At 38.2% G+C, this 20,762-nt stretch overlaps 1 protein-coding gene across 1 annotated transcript in view; it reads left to right on the top strand.

The window, feature by feature from the left end:
• Positions 1-20,762, top strand: part of CDC14A (cell division cycle 14A) — a 159,361-nt gene that overhangs the window by 61,979 nt on the left and 76,620 nt on the right. Inside the window, exons 5-7 of the mRNA XM_004689736.2 lie at positions 2,324-2,403; positions 16,294-16,360; positions 20,420-20,482. Coding sequence (XP_004689793.1) covers positions 2,324-2,403; positions 16,294-16,360; positions 20,420-20,482 — 210 coding nt within the window. The remainder of the gene's footprint in view (positions 1-2,323; positions 2,404-16,293; positions 16,361-20,419; positions 20,483-20,762) is intronic.

Genomic DNA, 20,762 nt, shown 5'->3' with positions numbered 1-20,762 from the left:
CCTTTCAGCAGTCACAGTCAACTTTCAAACACGCCTGCATTAGACTTGAAAATAAGTCCTGCATTATAACCAGTTCTATATTATACGTCTACTGGGATGCAACAAAATACCATTTTAATGTTGGTCACTGCAAATGGCCTTCAAAGCTAGGGTTTCAGTGGACTTTTGTAATTAATTGAGTGGCAGCTACAGTCATGATTCTTCATTGGTAGAACCTCTGCGACATGTTTTTATGGTTTCATTTTCTGCCTGTTTTGTTTCGCATTCAATTTACTTGGTGGGTGTGTGCTTTGTCATACCTTGTTTACATGTCAAATGAATATGGGGCTTTCTGACTGCTGTGAGAAGTATCTCTTGTCTTTATTTTAGTTTTGCTTTTTGAGAATTCAGATCTGAGGTGATTTCTAGACCTGAATTTTTAAAATTATGTAAAAGATAACATATACATAAGATATTGCTAGCGAATAGTTTCAAGTGTAAAGAAACTTTAAAAAAAGTTTCTTTAAATCCCTACTTTTTTTTCTTTATTAAGGATTTATTTACTTATGTATATAGAACTGGGGTACAGGCCAGAGGTGCAGGGGTGGTGAGAGGATTCACCAGAGACAGAGTGGGGAGCTGAACAGGACGACTGAGGAAGTATACTGCTGAGGGGAGCAGCAGATAGGTCAGGAGAGGTCTGCTGTGCCATGTGGGTCAGCTCCGGAGTGGGCAGGGATCGAACTCGTCGACTGAAGTGGCTTTAGCTTCTTAATGCTGTGCTTACCATGGAGGGCCTAAAATCCTACTTTTAGACACCTGGCATGCTAACATTTTTGTTGTTGAAATGTTTAGATTTTGATTACTAACGAACATATTAGGGAAATAATGCTAGGGAGGAATTTATGAGTCAGTTTGATTCAAACTATAGCAAAGAAGGACCAGTGAGTGCCCTTGACTCAGAATTAAATGATTAAATTGCATTTAGAATAAAACCAATCTTTCCTCATAGTTTGGATTTTCTTTACAAGCTGACTGCTTCTTCCCGCCTTCTCTCCACCTCCCCTAAGCACACTTGTTTCCCACCGAGCTCTTCCCTACAAGATCCTTGCCTGAATTATATTACCCCCACACTCTGGAAAGCTGTTCCTTCTCTCCCCTGCTTCGTCCCCTGGCTCTCCCAGTCTCCCAACACAACTTGCTCCGAGGGCCCTGGCGAAATTACCACAAGCCACTTCTCTAGTCTCTTTCCAGGACCCTGCTTATTTCCATTCCAGCACTTCTTTGTTAATTATCATCTTATCGCCAAAAGAATGTAAATTCTATTAAGAGAGGAACCAGCACCTGATATATACCTGGCGCATATTTTATAGTCAATAAGTTGAATACATGGAAGTTGTTCACTTTTTTTTTTAATTTTATCATAATTTATTTTTACATATTTTTGTGCATTTTTCCATCTCAGTTGCAATCCCCTTGGGTTTCCCATCACCAAATCACCCATGTGCCCTCACCATAGTCCAGTGCATTTCCCTCCCCCCATTGTTTTTGATCCCATTCCCCACTCCACGCCCACAAAATGTCTCTTGTAGATAGCTGTTCATCATTATCATTATTTTCTCGCCTGTTCCGTTATATTCCTGCTATGAGAGAAACCATCCAGTATTTTTCCTTTTCTTTCTGGCTTATTTCACTAAGCATGATCTTTTCCAGCTCCATGTTCACTGGTTTTTAAAAGCACTTTTTGCTCATTTCTTTAAGATGTATTTGTCATGCTGGACCACAGGGATTAAGTATCCTGATAATAAAACCAAACCAGTATGTTCTCCAGTGCTCTTCCCTGCATTTATTTCTCCCTGTTTACTTGTGATTTTATTGAATGTTTAGAGAGTAGCACAGGTTTTCATTAGAGCAGGGAGAGGATTCTGTAGACCTCCCAGGTAATTTGTGCTCATGCTGAGAACACCAGGCACTAAATTACCTCCCAGCAATCTGTGAAGGACAGGGAGCTCTGTATTTATCTTTGGTGAGCATACAGTACCATAATGGAGTTGTTCTGTGCCCCAAGGGGAAAACCCTGCCATTGTGTCTGCTCAGTGTGCCTTGTAAACAGCTCTGGATGGTAGCTTCTCTGTGGAGCTGCCCTCTTTCTCTAAGCTCTTGCCTGAGCTTCAGCTTCAAGCTGAAAAGGACATTTTGGCAGCTCGGTTGCTGTCCAAAGATTAGCGTGATTGCATGACATTGTCACTCAAAGTAGATATGAAATGCAAATTTGGTGAGTAATTAAATTAGCTTCATGTCATTCTTTGGTGGTGTTCTAAATGTCCCTATTTATCTGTCTTAGGTAATCTATTTAAAGAAGACACCAGAAGAAGCCTACAGAGCACTCCTATCTGGCTCAAACCCCCCCTATCTTCCATTCAGGTATAACTGCTTGTGAGACTTGGGCTGTGGCACTTTGCTGCACAGCTTGCTGCTTTAAAGTTGGATTGCTGTGATTTTTAACTGTCTTAGGACCATGATAGTCAATAGAGTGAAATAAAATGGTAGCTTTTTCTTTCACTTTTGCAGAATTACACATTTCCCATATCTAGTAAGAATAAAGTATCTTTATCCTTTTAAGAATTATTGATATTATTAACTGCTTTTTCTCTTGAAATGCAAAGCTCTTTGCCTTGACAGTTTAAGAGTGCCAAGTGGCTATTAACCCTGTCAAGGTTTGGTAGATTTCAGTAATTTCAGTAATCACTGATGCTTCCATTCATTCTTTCATTTTGTGAACATTGAGCTCTGACCGACGTCAGGGGCTGGGATTATAGAACAGGAACTTTTAGGTACCTTCCCAAGAGCACATTTTTCATGGGGACACCCTATATTACCAGTGCAGCACCCAAATCTAACTTATGTCCTGGGGAAGTCTGTCTCTCATGGCAGTGTTGGAAAAGCATATTATTTAAGCTTCAGCTGAAGAAGTTTGTTTAAATAATTTCAGGTGAACAGGAATTTGATTAAAAAGTTGAAGGTAATAGACATCAAATCTCCCTTAATGGTATCTCTGATAGAATTGGGGATGAGGCTAAAAAGGTGATTTTCACTACTGTTTCCCCAATCATTGGAGGGAGTATTACTAGGCAGAGGTGGATGTCAAGGTGAGGAGGAGGAAGGGGAGAGATCACACCTCGTGAAGTACAATGCCATTAATGAAGTACTGGGATTGGGACTGTGAGAGAAAATTGTCCTCTGTCTGGAAATTAGCCAGTGAAGGGCAGGTAAAAAGTTAGAGACTATATCATAGGAGAGTTTTAATGGGTAAACCAATTATTATTTTTTTCTTCTTGTTCCACTTCAAATCCCTTCTATAATTTGAAAGTGCTTTGTAAAATACAATTTGGTGTTTTAGAAGGGGTCATTGTTTTGTTCAGTCTGGGCAGTTGTAAAGTACTTGAGAATAGGTGGCTTCTAAACAACAGAGGTGTAATTCTCACAGTTGTGGAGGCTGGGTTGGGGGGCTAGGTTAGCATTGGACAGATCTGGTGAGGCCTCCTTAGGGTTTCAGACTGCTGACTTAACCCTACACTATGGCATGGTGGAAGGAGGGTGAGAGAGTTCTCTGGGGTCCCTTTTAGAAAGGCACTCATGTCAGTTCTAAGGGTTTAACTTTCATGATAGAATCACCTCTTGAAGGCTCACCTCCTAATACAATTATGTTGGGCATTAAGGTTTCAATTTATTTGAATTGGGCTGGTGGACACCGACATTCACTTCAAGTAATAATGGTGATATTCTTCATAGTACTGAATGTCTAAGCAAGGCGGTTATTATGCATATGTTTTGGCAGCAGAGACACTGGACTTTAGGGCTTGTTCTTCTTCCTCTGTGTAGGACGGTTACATAACCAGGGCAAGTTACTGACCCTTTCTGGGTCTCAGTTTCCTCTTTCGTAAAATGATTTCAGAGCTATCTCAAGGATTAGATGAGGTAATGCCTTTGTCACTGTTGTGGCACAGTACCTGGTTTTGTTTTCCTTGTTGTTAGTACTGTTAGTCACATTGATAAGTAATAAGGTTTATCTACAAATAATACATACAAATATGTATTATTTCTAATGATTACTCATTCTAGTAAGGGCAGGCAGAGCTGTAGGCCCAAAGCCGCCAATTGTCTGAAGGACAGAATTGGACTTTTAGTGCTGAATTTAATGTAATTTTTTTTCAAATAATATATTTATTTTTACATCATTTTAATGTAATTTTTTTAACATGGCATGACTAAGTATATACAGTTGTTGATTTATAATGAACCTGAAACCTGTAATGTCATAGAGCAGTGTTGTTTTAATACAAATTATTTTTTAAAAAAGAAAAGGGTGTATAAAATAGAAAAAAAATAATTCTGACAGAGATTTGGGAAAATATCAGATTTATTTAAGTTGAACATTTATTTTTTTTAAAGATTTATTTATATGTAGAAGAACTGAGGTGCAGGCCAGAGGCATGGAACGTGAGAGGATTCACCAGAAACAGAATAGAGAGCAGAACAGGCAGATTGACTGAAATCTACCAGTGTAGTTCACCAAGGGAGAGCAGCGAGTGAGACAGAGGTCTGCTGCACCACATGTGGGTTAGCTGCCTGGCTGAGGATAATCTCAGGCCTGGTGGTGAGAGGATAGATCTCAGGCCATGGTGGTGATTGCCTTGAGACTCAACCCTAGGTCCCAGGGAGGCCCTACACTGAACTTTTAAAGATAGCGAAGCATTTGGAGATGAAGGAAGAGACAGTAGAGGACAGAGGAAGGGAAGGTAGGTAGGTTCAGGACCCCACGGAAAGCCCCAGTAATGATGTGTCTGAGAGGGCTTCAGAAAGCCTCTGGGGTGGGAACAATGGCCCTGGTGAGAGGGGGAACTACTGTAAAGGGATTATTGATACGCTTTTCTTGGAGTCAGTGAAGGTTCACTAAATTTTTTTTTTTTTTAATTAGAAAAGTGTTTGTCATCTTTCTGCTGTTATTTTGAAAATAACACCTGATCCTGGGAATTGTAATGCTTGGTAACATTTGTAGAGTTGCAGCTCTAGTTAATGGGCCCATGGACACTGTAGCTGTTTAAAAATTTGAAGTGGAAAACATTAATTTTCATGCTTATCATATTATTCACTCAGAAGTCAAGGGAGATGGATTTCTGTTTCCCTAGCCAGATGAGCGTTGCTTTCTTTAATTGCCAATTTAGATGAGGAAGATGGAGGGAGAAAGAAATTCTTCCTTTAAACGTCATTCTCTTAAGCTTATATGTACCAGCTAATTAATTGTTCTCTGAGAACAAGATCTTTCTAATAACTAATAAGATTAGAGTGGGAAAGATAGTTAGAAATTCATTACTTCTTAATATGGAATTAAATCATAATTATCACAATGGTATCTGCTTTTACCAAATTGTTTTTATTTAAATATTTGAAAATATAAATACATTAAAATGGTCCAAAGCTTAAAAAATAAATAAAGTTTACAGTAGAAGTGTTTTCTTTCACTCTTTAGTCTCTTCTGGTTAATCCTGTATCAGTGACTTCTGGTTTTGGTTTATTCCATGTCCTTTTGTGAGTTTATTGATGCATATATAAGCAAGTATTGACAGTTCTTGCTTTTCAAATTTTATCACAAAATGTAGCATATCACATGAAGTATTGGGTACCTTGATTTTTTTCCACTTAATTTACCTTGTATTCATTTCCATCTACATAGTATCCTTCATTTTTACTGAGCTTATTATAACTTATAAGAATTTATTTAATCAGTCTGACAGGTAGAAATGTAAGTCATTTTCTGTTATTTTAATTGCAGCTTTTTAATTTATACGGCCTCAAATATATTTTAGAAGAAACTGAGACAGTACTGCAAGGGAAATTATACTGTTGTATAATTTTGTGGTTATAGATTTTAGTCATCTGTTTACATGAACGTATTTATATAAAAGGGTGCTTGATGCAGATGTGAGGTATTTTCCTTTATTTAGGCACCTAATACTCACTAAAAGTTGATATTGAATGTGACTGAGTTTTATAACTTAGATATAACTAAAATTAACTGGAGGTGTCAAGAGTGGTTTTCAGGGCCCTCCTTGGTGGTGCAAACGGTTTAAGCGCAGAACTAGGAAGCTATGGCAGCCGCTTCAGTGTGACTTCGATCCCCAGCCAGGGAGCTGACCCACATGTCGTGGCAGACCTCTCCTGGCCCATCTGCTGCTCCCCTCAGCAGGGTACTTTGTCAGTCTGCCTTGTTCTGCTCCCCACTCTGTCTCTGATGAATGTGCTCACCACCCCTGCAACTCTGGCCTGTACCCCAGTTCTGTATGCATAAGTAATCTTTTTTTAACCAAAGAAAAAGTGGTGTTTACATTAAACTCTATGTCTAAAAACATTTTTCATAAATCATCTGAAACAAAAAATACTGCATTTTTAATTTATTGAGGAACTTAGTAGAATGAAGGTTACTGTTTTTCTAGAATTTGACTAAGGAAATTTAATTTTTTCTAAAGTAAGATGTGAGTTGATTAGTTTATAGCTCAGACTGAGTAAGGTTATCAACATTATCACGACTCCTGTTCAGACTAGTTCTGGTCAAAGTCATTAGCTTGGCCTTTATTTATAGTCTGAATTCTACTGTCCAGTGGGCTTTTCACCCATTTGTTGTTAAGTGACTATTTTATGTTTATTGTCTAGATTTTATTTTCATTTACATTACTGCTACATTAACTCTTTAATTTCAAAGCTCAGAAGATGAAAAGGAACCTTACTGTAAAGATAGTAAAAATTGTTTTATTTTTTATCCTTTGTAAAAAAAAAATGAAGACTATTTTGAAATTTCTTAGTGTGGTTGGTGTCTTCATATTGCATTGAATTGCTTCTGTTCCCATCTTTTATACAGTTTTTTTAGTGTCTTTCTTAATAGAAGCATTTTTAATAACTTAAATAATGCTATTTTTCATGTTTTACATACTCAACAAACATTCATCGGAGTAGTCTTTTCTGTATCTTTCTAGAAAGACTTGGCATGTCCCTTGCCTGTAAATCCCTCTTACATTCTGTTCCTGTGCCACTGTGCCTGTTACACACACTCATAAAACAATGCTGTATTGTAAGGAGTTGTTTGCAAGTCTCACTCTCCACCAGACATGGCAGGCTCTCTCATTAATGGCTGGGGTGGAGTTCTCTTCTTATTTGTATGCCAAGGAAAATGCCCATTAATTTACAGCCTTTTCTAGGCCAGTCACTGTGATGTTCCCACAGACATTCAGAGAAAGTTACCTTCTCCACAATAGGTCAGTCATTTTACAAAGTCACGTTAATTGCACTTTGTCTACGAACCCCCAGACCACTGACACTTATTGTTTTTCTCTTTCTGCCTTATTTTGCCTAGCATCATCCCTCATAGCTTTTTCTGTGTTGCTGCAAATGGCATGAGTTTATCTCTTTTTGATTGCTGAGTAGTATTTCCTTGTGTCCATTGGCCACATCTTCTTGGTCCACTCATCACTCCTGGGGACTTTGCTTGTTTTCATAGCTTGGCTATTATAACTAGTGCTGGAGGTAAAAGCTAGTGAATGCATTTTTTTTTTTGCTGCTCTTATATTATAATTTACAAAAGAGTATCAGATTTTCCCAAAGTTAGATTGGAGTTCAAACTTGACACTTTATAACATTTGATACTTGGAGTCCACTCCCAGAAATTTTGACATCATTGGTCTGAGATAAAGTCTGGATACTGGCATTTAAAAATGACCTGTGTGATGGGTGATTTGGTGATGGGAAGCCCATGGGGATTAAAACTGAGATGGAAAAAGGCATAAACGAGGTAAAAATAAACTATTGTATTAAAAAAAAAATGACCTGTATGATTCCAATAGGCTACCAGGTATGAAAACTACTGCTTTAAAGAGATTTGGCAGAAGTAATAATAATAAGTTTTTAAAGAAATCAAGTTTAGCGCTCTCTATCTTGGTGATTTACATAGCACATTTCTATTTTTAAAGGTTCTCAGTGGTTTTGAGACAAGAAATAGCCTGTTTAATTTGTTTAACTCAGAATTTTCCAGTGTTGCACCCTCTCTTCCCACTCCTCCCAACTTCTGTTAACATTTGGCAGAACCAGTGTCCTGAAATATTTCTGGACACATTTCCTGATCCACACCTGCGTGGAACAAAATAGATCTTTTGGGACCAGAATATTTTGCCGACACTTGTGGAATTGTTTTTGCATGGTTTCCTGAGAATCTTGGAAATAGATGGCTTATCAAATAGTGGTACTTTATCTAATATGAACAGGAATGTGCAAGTTGTCTCTGACAGAGGTGAGACAGAAGGAAACCTTCCTTCACAGGGGACCCACGGACCTCCCACTGGCGATCCTTTAATGACATTTGACATTTCAATGAATCCCTCCTGTTTGTGTAAAGGGAGCGGTTTGTTGTGTTGGGGGATGACCCCTAGTGATATCCCTGTTGTTGAGCTCTATCCTAATGTGACTGAGGCTTAATGAGAAACTTCTGAAGCAATTACTCCAGATCATCTGGGCATGCCAGAACCCGTCTGTCTCTCAACAAAAGCTCAAAGGGGTCAACTGCTCAGAAGTTGGCATTCAGCTGCCTCCATTCTTCTAAAGCAAAGTAAACATGTGTTGGTAGGGGTTGAGTGTCATTATAAAATATACCTCTTTACATAAAATGTTTAAAAAGATATTCATTAGCCTAAATATATGATGATTTTCATCAGTTTATATAGCAGTTAACTTTTGTACTTGAGAGGGAAAGTTCTCCTGTTTTTCTCTTAGATATCAAAAATGAGAAAAGTGATTTTTTTATGTTCTCTTTCCTTTTCGATGTTGCTCAGCTTTTACGATGGCTGTCTCACTGCTTCCCATTGTTGATGTCTGGAATCAGCCCCTGTGGATCTTTAATATACTTGCTTTTGATGCTTCGTCTGATAGACAAGAATCTGCATTCATTTTGAATAGTGAGGATGTTGCCAGTTTCTTGAGTGTTGAAAACAGATGGCTCATCCTGGCCAAACCAGGGCATATTGAGTAACTTGGACCACTGTGAAAAGCAACCTCTCTGTTAGATTTTCCTTGTTGAAGTGCTAAATAAGCACCACTTTCTGGAGACAAAATCTGAGGGCAGAAACAACCATCAGAGTCTCTGTGACCGTTCAATACATAACCCGGAGATGAGTTACGTCTACTCTTATTTACTGGAACACAGCAGTGCTTCGATACTTTACCTTGTAAAAATGCATTCGGACTACTTTTTTGTGATTTCTATTTTTATGGCTTAATCACTATTCTCACACTTTCTTTTTCTAATACTTATTTTTGCTTATGCATATAAGAACCTGGGTACAGGTTAGAGGTGCAGGAAGTAAGAGGATTCACTAGAGACAGAGTGAGGAGCAGAACAGACAGACGTACTGAAATACGCTGCTGAGGGGAGCAGTGGGCAGGTCAGGAGAGGTCTGCCGTGCCTTGTGGGTCACTTCCCTGAGCAGGGTTCAAACGAGCTACAGTGGCTGCAGGTAGCTTCATAATGCAGTGCTCTAACCTGTTGTGCCACCAGGGAGGGCCCCAGTTCTCACATTTTCTCTGGAAGGATCATTGCCTAACATTTATACTATTTTTAGTATATGTCCAATAGCTAACCTTAGTTAATATTGTTTGGAGTAAGATTATAATCATTGAGGTTGATGGAATAATAGTTATTTTGTTTAATGCTTGTTGTAGGAAACTCTCATTTTCAACATCTAAGTTAAAGACAACTACTGTTATTTTTATCTTCAACACAAATTTGTATGGTTCCGTGGTAGCATTAGGTTGAGAAAAGACTGATGATACAATTGTTGGTCTGTTTTTCTGGCGCCTGTCTTTTCTAGCTCTACAGAGATCCTATTCTGTTGACGTCATTACCTTTGAAGCTGTGACTTAGAAGTGAATTTTCACATATCTGATCTTCAGCTGAGCAGAGTGATTAGTGGGTAGCCTATGTTAATGTGAAAAACAAGATATTCTGTGTTCTGTTTTATGTTGAAGGACTGTTCAGCTTTGGGGTCTGGCCATCAAGCCATTTGATTTTGCTCTTTCATGAGTAGGAAATAGCTCAGTTCTCCTCCCTGATTGTCATTAAATATATTTTTACCTTGTAGAATTAGATGATATAAGCAGCAGCTTTCTCTTTTTCAAGCTGGTACATGTATGTCATGGTACAGACACTGGAAGCCAGGTGTATGTTGTATGATTGTGTATTAATTATTTTGGAGGCATTTAGTTCCCAAATATTCATATAATAGTATCTAGGACTAAATTGTCTAATATGTTTGTTATGCAGCTACATGTGCGATTGAGCACTGTAAATTTGTTTAAACTGACCCAGACTAAATTTAAAATACACATTGGATTTTAAGGACATAGTATAAAAATAAAATATATTACACTCATGTTGATTACATGCTGAAATATTATTTCACATATATTGAATTAAGCAATTTATATTAATAATTTAATATTTATTTTTACCATGTCTTAATATAGCTACAAATATTAAAATACCATATTTAGCTTTTTTGTGTCCAATCCAGCCATATATATATATTTTTAAAAGATTTATTTATTTATTTATGCATACAGAGCTGGGGTACAGGCCAGAGGAGTAGGGGCACAGGCCAGAGGTGTAGGGGCCGTGAGAAGATTCACCAGAGACAGAGTGGGGAGCAGAACAGGCAGATCGACGAAGTACACTGCTGAGGGGAGCAGCGGGCAGGTCAAGAGAGGTCTGCCACGCCATGTGGGTCAGCTCCCTGTTGGGGGATTGAACTCATGCTGCAGTGGCTTTGGAGAGCTTCATAATGAGGCTTTAATCTGTTGCGCCACCAGGGAGAGCCCCCAGCTTTATATTTTTATTGGGTAGCAATGATCTAGATTATTTTGGTTATTTTACATGATTTGAGATTAAAGATTGTTTATGTAAATTTTTGCTTTAAAAGGTCAATAGCTTCTAGCCAGTACAGCTGTTAAGGTGTAAGTTGAATGATCTTCTGGTAATGCTCATTTATTCATTCATTCAACATATACAGAGCAGTAATAGTGCCCTTTTAACCCACGTCGTACAGACATACAGATGTGAGGGTCCTGAAGAACCTTCTGATCCTTAAGAAGCTCTTGAATTTGTGGTGTTGTGTAGCTGGGATTCAGTCCAGCCATTGGAAGGGTGCTTGTGACCTTTGCGATTCTTTCCAACTCATTGCTCTTCAGATATTTACACACCTCTTAACTGCTTGCTATCCAGAGAATTTAATAGGAATCATAGAATCAAAACTTAGGTAAGTAAAGTTATTGTCATTCCCAGTATTACTTAGTCCACTTATTTGTCAATTGTTTTCATTCTTTACTGCAATCTCTGCATTGTGAACAGTAAGCCTCTGTTTTTCAGTTCATAAAACATCATTGCCAGAAATACTCTCTTGTGCCATGTAAATATGTTATTTTATCTCTGGTTCCACTTCCCTTTAATTTACAAATATAAGGTTGCTTCACATTGAATGATTGCTTAGATTTTTAGGTTATAAGCAGTGGTGTGTTGGTGAAGTACCTATGAATGTAAAAAAGTATTTGCTGATTTCCTTGGTGTAAATGTTTCTACCAGTGCTGACTTGGGCTCTCAAAATTCCTGACTATTTATCAGTTGACTCTTAAAATCCTGTATGAACAGCTCTAAGGTAATAGAGTGTCAAACCTCTTTTCTTTGCAATTAATGATGGATGGTGATTTTTTTCTCTTGCATTTAGTTTTTTCTTCTACCATTTCACTGCAAACAAATGTTTACACATAAAAATAGTACAAAACCCCAATTGCACCACCTATTCAAATTAACATTCATTTAGTTTTTTATTCAACAAGTATTTTGATTGCAAAACTCTCCCAGGTTATAGTCATGTGGAGTTTTATAATTACTTCATAATATCCTTATGGTTCATTTAACTGTTATGCTAGAATTCATATGACAGAACTGGGTTAGAAAGATAGGATGGAGGGAGTGTCGATGTCAAGCAAGATACTGAGCTGAACTTGCATTCGGTTGTGTCTAGACAGCTCGAGACAACTGCTGATTGTCCTGTTAGTCTTCTGTAATGGGTATTAGAGACGTGATTTATTCTTTAGCAGAGATGAATGATTAGGAACCCTGGATGTATGGGGTATTACTGTAACTCCTGAATGAAGAACATTCTGTGTTTACTTGTTTAAGAGAGTAAAGCAATCCATGGTAAAATGATCATGACAGATAAGGGTATGATCTGTAGTTTTTTTAGGCAGCAAGGGGTATACAACCTTTCCTTTCAGTTGAAGTCTGTGGGATTTCAGTGGTTCTTTATGAGAGAGGTGAAAAAATACACGTTCTTCTACTCAGTAAATAGTTTGTTTGATAAATATGAGTGGATGAATGTAGATACATGAGTAAATAAACAACCCAGGAGTTAAGTAAACATTGGGAATTATGTTCAGTATGTTTGAATGAATGATAGCAATAAAATCTGTAGGAGTTTAATAAAAGTTTTGAGCATATTGGTGTAGTGATTTAAAGCCTGAAAGCTCTTTGTAGTTTTTCTCAAGTGTTGGGTTAAAGTAAAACTGTTTAATACCACTTGACAAAGGAAGAGAAAACTCCTTGGAGTATCACTACCTTTAGATCTACTCGACTAATAATCTTTGATAAAGACAACAGAAGGAGAAAAAAAAAGAAGACAACAGAAGGAATGATCTTAAATAGAAAGGGTTTTGGGTTTATGCAAGAAAGAAAGTTTTTCTTATTAATGTGGTTTTAGGTATTAGGTTATTGAGTTAACAGCGACCATAGAATACTACAGTTGTTTTTCTTGGGATAAGCGCCTAAGCTTTTTACTTAATTTTAATATTTATTTACAATATGTATTGAATATTTTTTCTGTACCAGACACTATGTAAGCAGTGAAGAAAACTGGCAAGAAAGCCTGAGTGGCTGAAGGAAGATTGCGGGAGTCTGAAAGGTGTCAGGGAACTTGGGGGAAGGAAATGCATTCGAGAGACATTTATGAGGGAAGAACAACAGGGCATATTGATACAAGAATGAGAGAGCTGGAGGGACTTCTGTTTCTATTGGGGCTGTTGTGGAAACTGTCTTTTATGAGAGGGTGTGCCGGCATCTGAGATAATTGTCCTTCTGGCATGGAGGCAGACTCAGGAGAATTTTTACACAACTATTATAGTTGGAGATAGCTTTAAGACACCTTCATGGAAATATCATGCACATAGATGTCTATACTGTTTTGGCATTTTAAGGAGTTTGTGCTAAAGAAATAAATATGAGGGGGCCCTCCCTGGTGGCTCAACCGGTTAAGGCACAGCACTGTGAAGTGATCTGCAGCCACTGCAGCACGAGTTCGATCCCCGGCCAGGGAGCTGACCCACATGGTGCAGCAGACCTCCCCTGACCCACCTGCTGCTCCCCTCAGCAGTGTACTTTGTTGATTTGCCTGTTCTGGTCCCCACTCTGTCTCTGGTGAATCCTCTCAGTCCCTTACCCCATACCTCTGGCCTGTACCCCAGTTCTTGAATGCATAAGTAAATAAATTAAAAAAAAAGATATTATAGGGTCCTTGCAGATAGATGCTAATTTTGTGGGCTCAATAGCTGCTCTCTCCTACCAGCAGCAACAGCACATCTGGGAACCTGTTAGGAATGCATATCCCCAGGCTCGCAGAATCACTCAGTGTTTGAAGGAACCATGCAGGGGATGGCGATGCCTGCAAAGTTTGGGAGTCACTGGTCTAGGAGAGAATGTGGAGCGGGAGGGAAAGAATGTGAGTCTGGAACTGAACATTGAGTAGCTTGACTTTTAAAGGTTGGAAGGTGAAGGATGGCTATGTAATGGAGGTTGGGAAGGAGTAGTGTTCAGAGAGGTAGAAGGTCAGGAACAGAATGACGAGTGGTCTTGCTAGAGCCCTTGTTAGGTGTTTAAAAATACTATTCTTTAAAAAGAGTTCACAAGCTTTATCATTTCCCTGAAAGGTGGCGGTGGTAGAGGGTTTACATGGCACATGAACCCTTGTTTCAAAGAGCCAAGCATCTCCAAAAGCATGTGTGGTTATTTATAAAAATTAATATTTTGTCTTAAATCCCCAGCTACACCCTTCTCTAGTGTAGCTCGCTGAAATATTCTTTTAAAAACTGTTTCGTCTGAAAGGTTCAGCTCAATAGGGAGGACACAAAGAGATAGCGAGGCCAATAAAACCAAGAGTCGGTTTATTTCTGAGCCCCTGGGCCAGGTTCACTGATCCCAGAGAGAGTTAAGGTCAGAGAAGTTACACTGAGGGAAGGGTAAGATGGGGTTTTATAGACCTAGGTAGGGAGGAGAAATGGCCAGGTGGAAAAAAATTTTCTTAAAGATTTATTTATGCTTACAGAAGTGGGGTACAGGCCAGAGGTATGGGGGTTGGAGGAGTAAGAGGCTTCACCAGAGAAACAGTGGGAGCAGAACAGGCAGGTGTACTGAAGTACACTGCGGAAGGGAGCAGTGGGCGGGTCAGGAGAGGTCTGCCAGCCATGTGGGTCACCTCCCTGGCCGGGGATCGAACTTGTGCAGCAGTGGCTTCGGAGAGCCTCATAAAGTGGTGCTTTAACCCATTGTGCCACCAGGGAGAGCGCCTAGGTGGAAAGTTTTGACAAGGAACTGGAACTTACTTTTCTGCCCAGGCCTCGGTTAACTGGTGGTGACAAATTAGTCAGGAGGTTGTTGCTCCCAAATATCTGCTTTTGCTTGAGGCAACTGCTCCTTCCGTGTGCCCAAGTTTGGCTGGTGCCTGACCCTTACGTTGTCTTACAGAATTCGCTTCTTAATGTGTGCATTATGTATCTTTCTCAGATGCAAAGTGGGCTGTTTCATTTTTCACTGACCTGTGAGTTCAGATGACATTAAAAAAGAACTCTTGAAATCGCAATTAAAGATCCAGAATAGCACTTCCTATTAGCCTAGGTTAACGTTTGAATCTTCAGCACTGAAGAAATTTCTGGCAAGCTGCTTTACGACTTGCTGTTTTTGTGTACTTTTATTTTCGGGTATCAGGATGCCGAAAGGCAGTGCTGTTGAAACTGCATTTGAATTCCTGATTCAGAAACCAGCGGTTTAAGTTCCATTGGATGATTGTACTGTACAAAGCTGATTTTATGTTAATTATGTGTTAAAACACTTAATGTTCCTTTTCTTCTGATGGAAATCCTCAGGTATCCTCCTCTGCTGCCCTTGTGCTGACTCCTGGTGCCCTTGACTTTGTCTTTGGCAGTTGCCTTGCAACTTTGGGTCAGCAGGGGGTGGAGGCTGGGCAGAAGAGACTGAGAGCCTTGAGGTCAAGTTTCTTGCCTTGAACACCTTGGAACATTGCTAGCGTTAAAGCTCCAGTGCCAGTTCTTGCTTAACTGACCTGAACTTGATACTTCAGTTTTAAGTTGCCTCAAGTAGGTCTGCTAAGTTGCTCTAAAAACTTAAATAAAGTATGAAGCACTCAATTCTCTATGGTGTATTGCAGGGCAACTCCTTTTACTAGAACACTTCATGCTGTTTGAGAAGTTTTCATGGGTCTTGCTAAGAGATTGACATGGGATTTCATTTTCCTTAGTTTTTTTTTTTTTTGGGGGGGGTGGAGAGGGTGAGTGGGGTGGCATTTAATCCATGAATGTGGCTGCTAGTTCCATGGACCTGTTATACTTTTTCCTCTTGACTATTTATGCTTTTATTTATGTTCCTGACAGATTGATCTAGGAATACTTACTATGATGAACAATTTGCTTAATGAAGCAATCCTTTTTACTGTTATTAATAATAATGAACCATAATACTTATTAAGTACGACTTATGGGGGAGACACTGAAGAATTTTACATTTTATCTAAAATGTAATCTGAGTGCAGTGTACAAATGGTAGTTACTGTCATTTCACAGATGAAGAAGCCAAAACTTATAGAGGTAAAATAATTTATTCAAGGTCTCGGTGTGTGGAAGAGTTGGAGTTTAAACAAAGATAATTTGACTCCAGAATTTGAGCTCTTAAGTCTTTTCAGATTAATTCTGCCTATTGAATTGAAACAATTTCAGAAGGACTTCAACCAAGATGCAGGAGTAGTTTAGTAGCAAAATCTGATATATCAATTGACTATATTTACAGCCATGAAGCCAAATGGACTTTGATATTTTATTATTTGAGTATTTTAAATACAAGTTTCTAATTTATTATTATTTTTTGTATGTTTGCAGGGATGCTTCCTTTGGAAATTGCACTTATAATCTCACCATCCTTGACTGTTTGCAGGGAATCAGAAAGGTAATAACAAATCTCTTTACTGTCATTGACAAAAAATAAAAATATGAGAAAGCAATAATGTCAATATTGTTTGTTGCTGGAGAGAAGAGAAGAGAACCTGAGCAGAGGGCGTGCTACTTCTTGAATAATTATTGATTTGTAAAATAAAGACTGTAGGGCAGACTGGAGTAGGTAGGTGTGGGGGAGTAGCTCTTTGTGGAAGCAGAATGCATGAGTGAGAAGATATGTGGAAGCAGAATGCATGAGTGAGAAGATAATCTCATTCAAGTTACCTGGGGAACTTGTATTCTGAGGAAGTTTTGTCACTTCTATCTGCTGCTGTATCTGTAACTTTGATTTTTCACTATTTAGCTTCACTATATTTACTTACGCATACTAGAGTGGGGGTGTAGGCAGAGGTATGGGGGTGGCGGTGAAAGAATTCACCAGAGACAGAGTGGGGAGCAGAACAGGTGGATCTACTGAAATACATGATTGAGGGGAGCTGCTGAAAGACAGGAGAGGTCTACTGCACCATATGGGTCAGCTCTGTGGCCCAGGACTGAACTCATATTGCAGTGGCTGGCCGTCACTTGATAGGGCTGAGACTTTAACCCCTTTGCCACCAGGGAGGCCCTTAGCTTCACTATTAAGCTAGATCTTGGTATAGGAGACATAGGAAGTTATCAAGCCACTACCCTCCTCTGTAAGTTTCAAGAACATTTCCACATGTTTTTTCTATTTAGATATTATTACACACCCATAAAATAATAAGTAGGCCAGACATTATCATCTCTTTTTTTACAGAAGAGGAAATAATCCACAGAGGTTAAGTTACTCTCAAGGTCATAGAGAATTAATTACTAGGAATAATTCTAACTTTGTGTCGTAATTCAACCAGAGTTCTTTCTAATACTGTTATCAAGGTCTGTCAGAAATCAGTCTGTCAGAGATGCAAATTCTCAGTTCCTATTCCAGACCAGCTGTCTTTCTGTGTTTAAACAATCCCTATAGGTAACTGGATGCACTTTAAAGTTTATAGTTTAGTTTTATCCATTCATATATAAACATACATATAGTAGAGAAATCAGAGATTTTGCAGAACTTTTGGAATGTGTTTTAGAAATATTCATAATCTGAGAGAGGACATGCAAGCCCTTGTATGCATTCTTTCTCCTTTCTGAAAAAAGATTTATTTATGTGTAGAAGAACTGGGGTGCAGGTCCGAGGTACAGGAGGGTGAGAGAATTCACAAAGATAGAGTAGGGAGCAGAACAGTTGGATCTACTGAAATATACCATTGAGGGGGGGCAATGGGCAGGACAGGAGAGGTCTGCTGTGCCATGTGGGTCAGCTCCCTGGCTGGAATTCCTGCTGCAGAGGTGATAGCACTGAGACTTAACTTCTATGCCTCCATGCCTTCTCCTGTGAATTCTAATGAAGGTCTGAACATAAAACCATGAGTTACCAGGCAGGAGTGAATATATTACATACCCACTGTCATGGATTATAAAGATAGTATCAGTATCAATTCCAACTCTAGCTTGTTATTTCTGATGTGCTATGAATCAGGTTTTATTATGTGTTGAGAGAATTGGCATGATGAGCATGCTTAATAGCTTTATGTATGTTTGTTTTTGACTTTGATATTTCATTATAAAATGAACTTAAACTCTGTAACACTTTGAAATAGTTTTCAGGTATTTTTACTTTTCACTGAAAAATGACCAGGATTCTCTAACTCATTCCCTGCCAACATACTCTTCTAATAATAACAGTTGAGGACTTTTATGCAGATACTATTCAAGCTATTATTCATAATTATAGCATTCAAAAATATGCCTAAGGGAAAACATAATTTATGGTCAGTGCTATTATTTTGCCTATCCTGCTGTCTGGTACAGGCTCTTCCTTTTATAGTTCACATGGAATATCCTTGCCTATTATGGTCACTGGTAACTTGATTTAGAAATTTACAACATCCTTCCTGTTGTAAAGGAAAGAATGACTTTATTCATGAACAAGGTCTTCTGTAAACTTGTTTTGTCAAATGTTGGGTTGGTTTATTTTATCCCAAACATGGATGTAATTTTAAAGGTTTGGACAGATCGTTTAACATATCTTGAAGCAGTTCACACACATCACCTGTTAGTACATGCTCATGTGAGCACCGTGTTCTGGGCTGATTTGTGGCGTTGAGACCAGATCTCTGGGATGTCTGCAGAGTGCAGCCAATGTTTACCTTTTTTAGGAAGTCTACCTTTGTTTTTTTTTAAAAAAAGAGTTATTGTTATATATTTATGCATAGAAGAACTGGGATACAGGCCAGAGGTGCAGGAAATGGGAGCTTTCACCAGAGTGGGGAGCAGAACAGATGGGTTTACTGAAATACACTGTGAGGGGAACAGTGGGTGAAACAGGAGAGGTCTGCTGCGCCATGTAGGTCATATCTCTGACTGGCATCGAACTCGTGATACAGTGGCCGGCAATAGCTTGATAGCACTAAGAATTAAACCCTTATGCCATCAGGGAGGCCCTATACATACTCTTTAAGTAAGGAGAAAGGAAAGAGAAATCCAGAGTATATTTTCTTTGGGAGGATGCAGATGCATGAACTAAGTTACAGTTTAAGGGTGATATCATTTGAGTAATTTGTTCTGCTTATTCCTTCTCGGTTATCTGAAAACAGTGTTGTTAGAATTTAGCATCTATAAGAATCACCTAAGGAGACTGTTAATACTCCTAAAATATCTGTTTTAGGTCTCCCTGGCAGTGCAGGGATTGAGTCTCAGAACTCTGAAGCTGTCAACAGCCACGGCAGTAGGAGTTCAATAGACTACCAGGGAGTGACCCACAATGTGCAGCAGACCTCCTCTGTCTCACCTGCTGCGCCCCTCAGCAGTATATCTTAGTCAACCTGCCTATTCTGCTCCCTACTCTGTCTCTGGTGAATCCTCTCACTCCCTGTATCTCTGGCCAAGACTCCAGTTCTTGTATGCATAAATGAAAGAGTGAATGAATAAATGATATCTTTAAAAAAAATCCACATTTTGAAAAACATTGGCTTCTAAAACATTTTCAAAGAGAATATACTGGAGCTTGGGTTTATAGTTTCTTGGTTTTTTTTAAGAATTGATCATGTAACTTTACAAAGTAACAGGTTTTGTATTGTATTATAATCTGTATAACTTCACGGTTTACAAAGGAAAAGATCTTCTCTGTTTCAAAATATACTACAAATGCATTTTAGTGGAATTAATCATGTCTATACTTTTGCAATCTATTTAATGAAAGGAAAGGCTGTATCCTTCTTCAAATATAGTATGGTATATGACTTGATATGATAGTCAACATTTTTTTTAAGTTTTTATTAATTGAATATGTAAATTATTAAAGATTTTATGGAATAAAACAAAACAAAACAAAATATTACATCTAAGCAAACCGGATAGTTTTTAATATTTCTAAGTCACAAGTCATGAAAAAGGAGCTTAGTTTTTCTTCATGATGTTGAAAGTCAGTTTTCCTTCTAAATTGTAGGAAAGTCTAGTATGCTTTAGCTGTTGGAAACTTGCCATAAGACAATTTTTTTCAAAGCGTTGTAGGAACAAATATGGGCCCATTAAGTAAAATGCATTTTTCACTAAATCTCTCATTAATAATAAAGTGAAAAAATCTCTTAAGAAACTTGGTACTTATTCTCCTGAGAAGTTAACAGCTATGATATATTTTGGCATAATTAGGCATGCCTTAATTGCATAGTCCCCAAAGAATTTAACTATGTTTGCTAATATGGTCTATTTTATGTACATACTTAATTTTATATACCAAACTAATGTAAATTAGGACTCAAGTGGTTTATTTTGCAGGACATGTTTTCCTGCTTTTCTAAGTGTTTATTCCTATTTGTAACATGGTCTCAAAGTAAACTTACTAATGTTAGAAAATGATTTCTAAATGTGCATTAAGATTCAGAGGTTTCAGCCTATTTCCTCACCAGTAGTGTTTATGAGCAGGAGTATGGGGATAGTTAGGAGCCTCAATTTAGTGTGAAGAAACTAATTCAAATTCTACTTTTAGGGATTACAACATGGATTTTTTGACTTTGAGACATTTGATGTGGATGAATATGAACATTATGAGGTTTGTACTTTTATTTTTTTGCAAGATACAGTTTCATGTTCATTAAACTGTCTCTTTCATCCCTTCAACCCCAAAATTCAGATATTGCAAATGAGTAGTTGCTAAATAAGAACATTCTGGAGTTTTCTATAGTTGTCGATTTTGTCCTTTCACCTTTGCCTTCTAATCAGGAGTCACCAAAATTTTAGTTTGGGAAGTTACCATATCTATCTATCTTCTTATTAAAACTTTATTAATAATTACATTGCACCATTAGTTTATATAAGGAAAAATGATTTTT

Source organism: Condylura cristata, unplaced genomic scaffold (genome assembly GCF_000260355.1).
Source record: "Condylura cristata isolate star-nosed mole 26May11 unplaced genomic scaffold, ConCri1.0 scaffold00026, whole genome shotgun sequence".
Taxonomy (NCBI): domain Eukaryota; kingdom Metazoa; phylum Chordata; class Mammalia; order Eulipotyphla; family Talpidae; genus Condylura; species Condylura cristata.
Note: the sequence above shows the minus strand (reverse complement) of the source record. Positions and strands in the feature narration are given on the sequence as shown.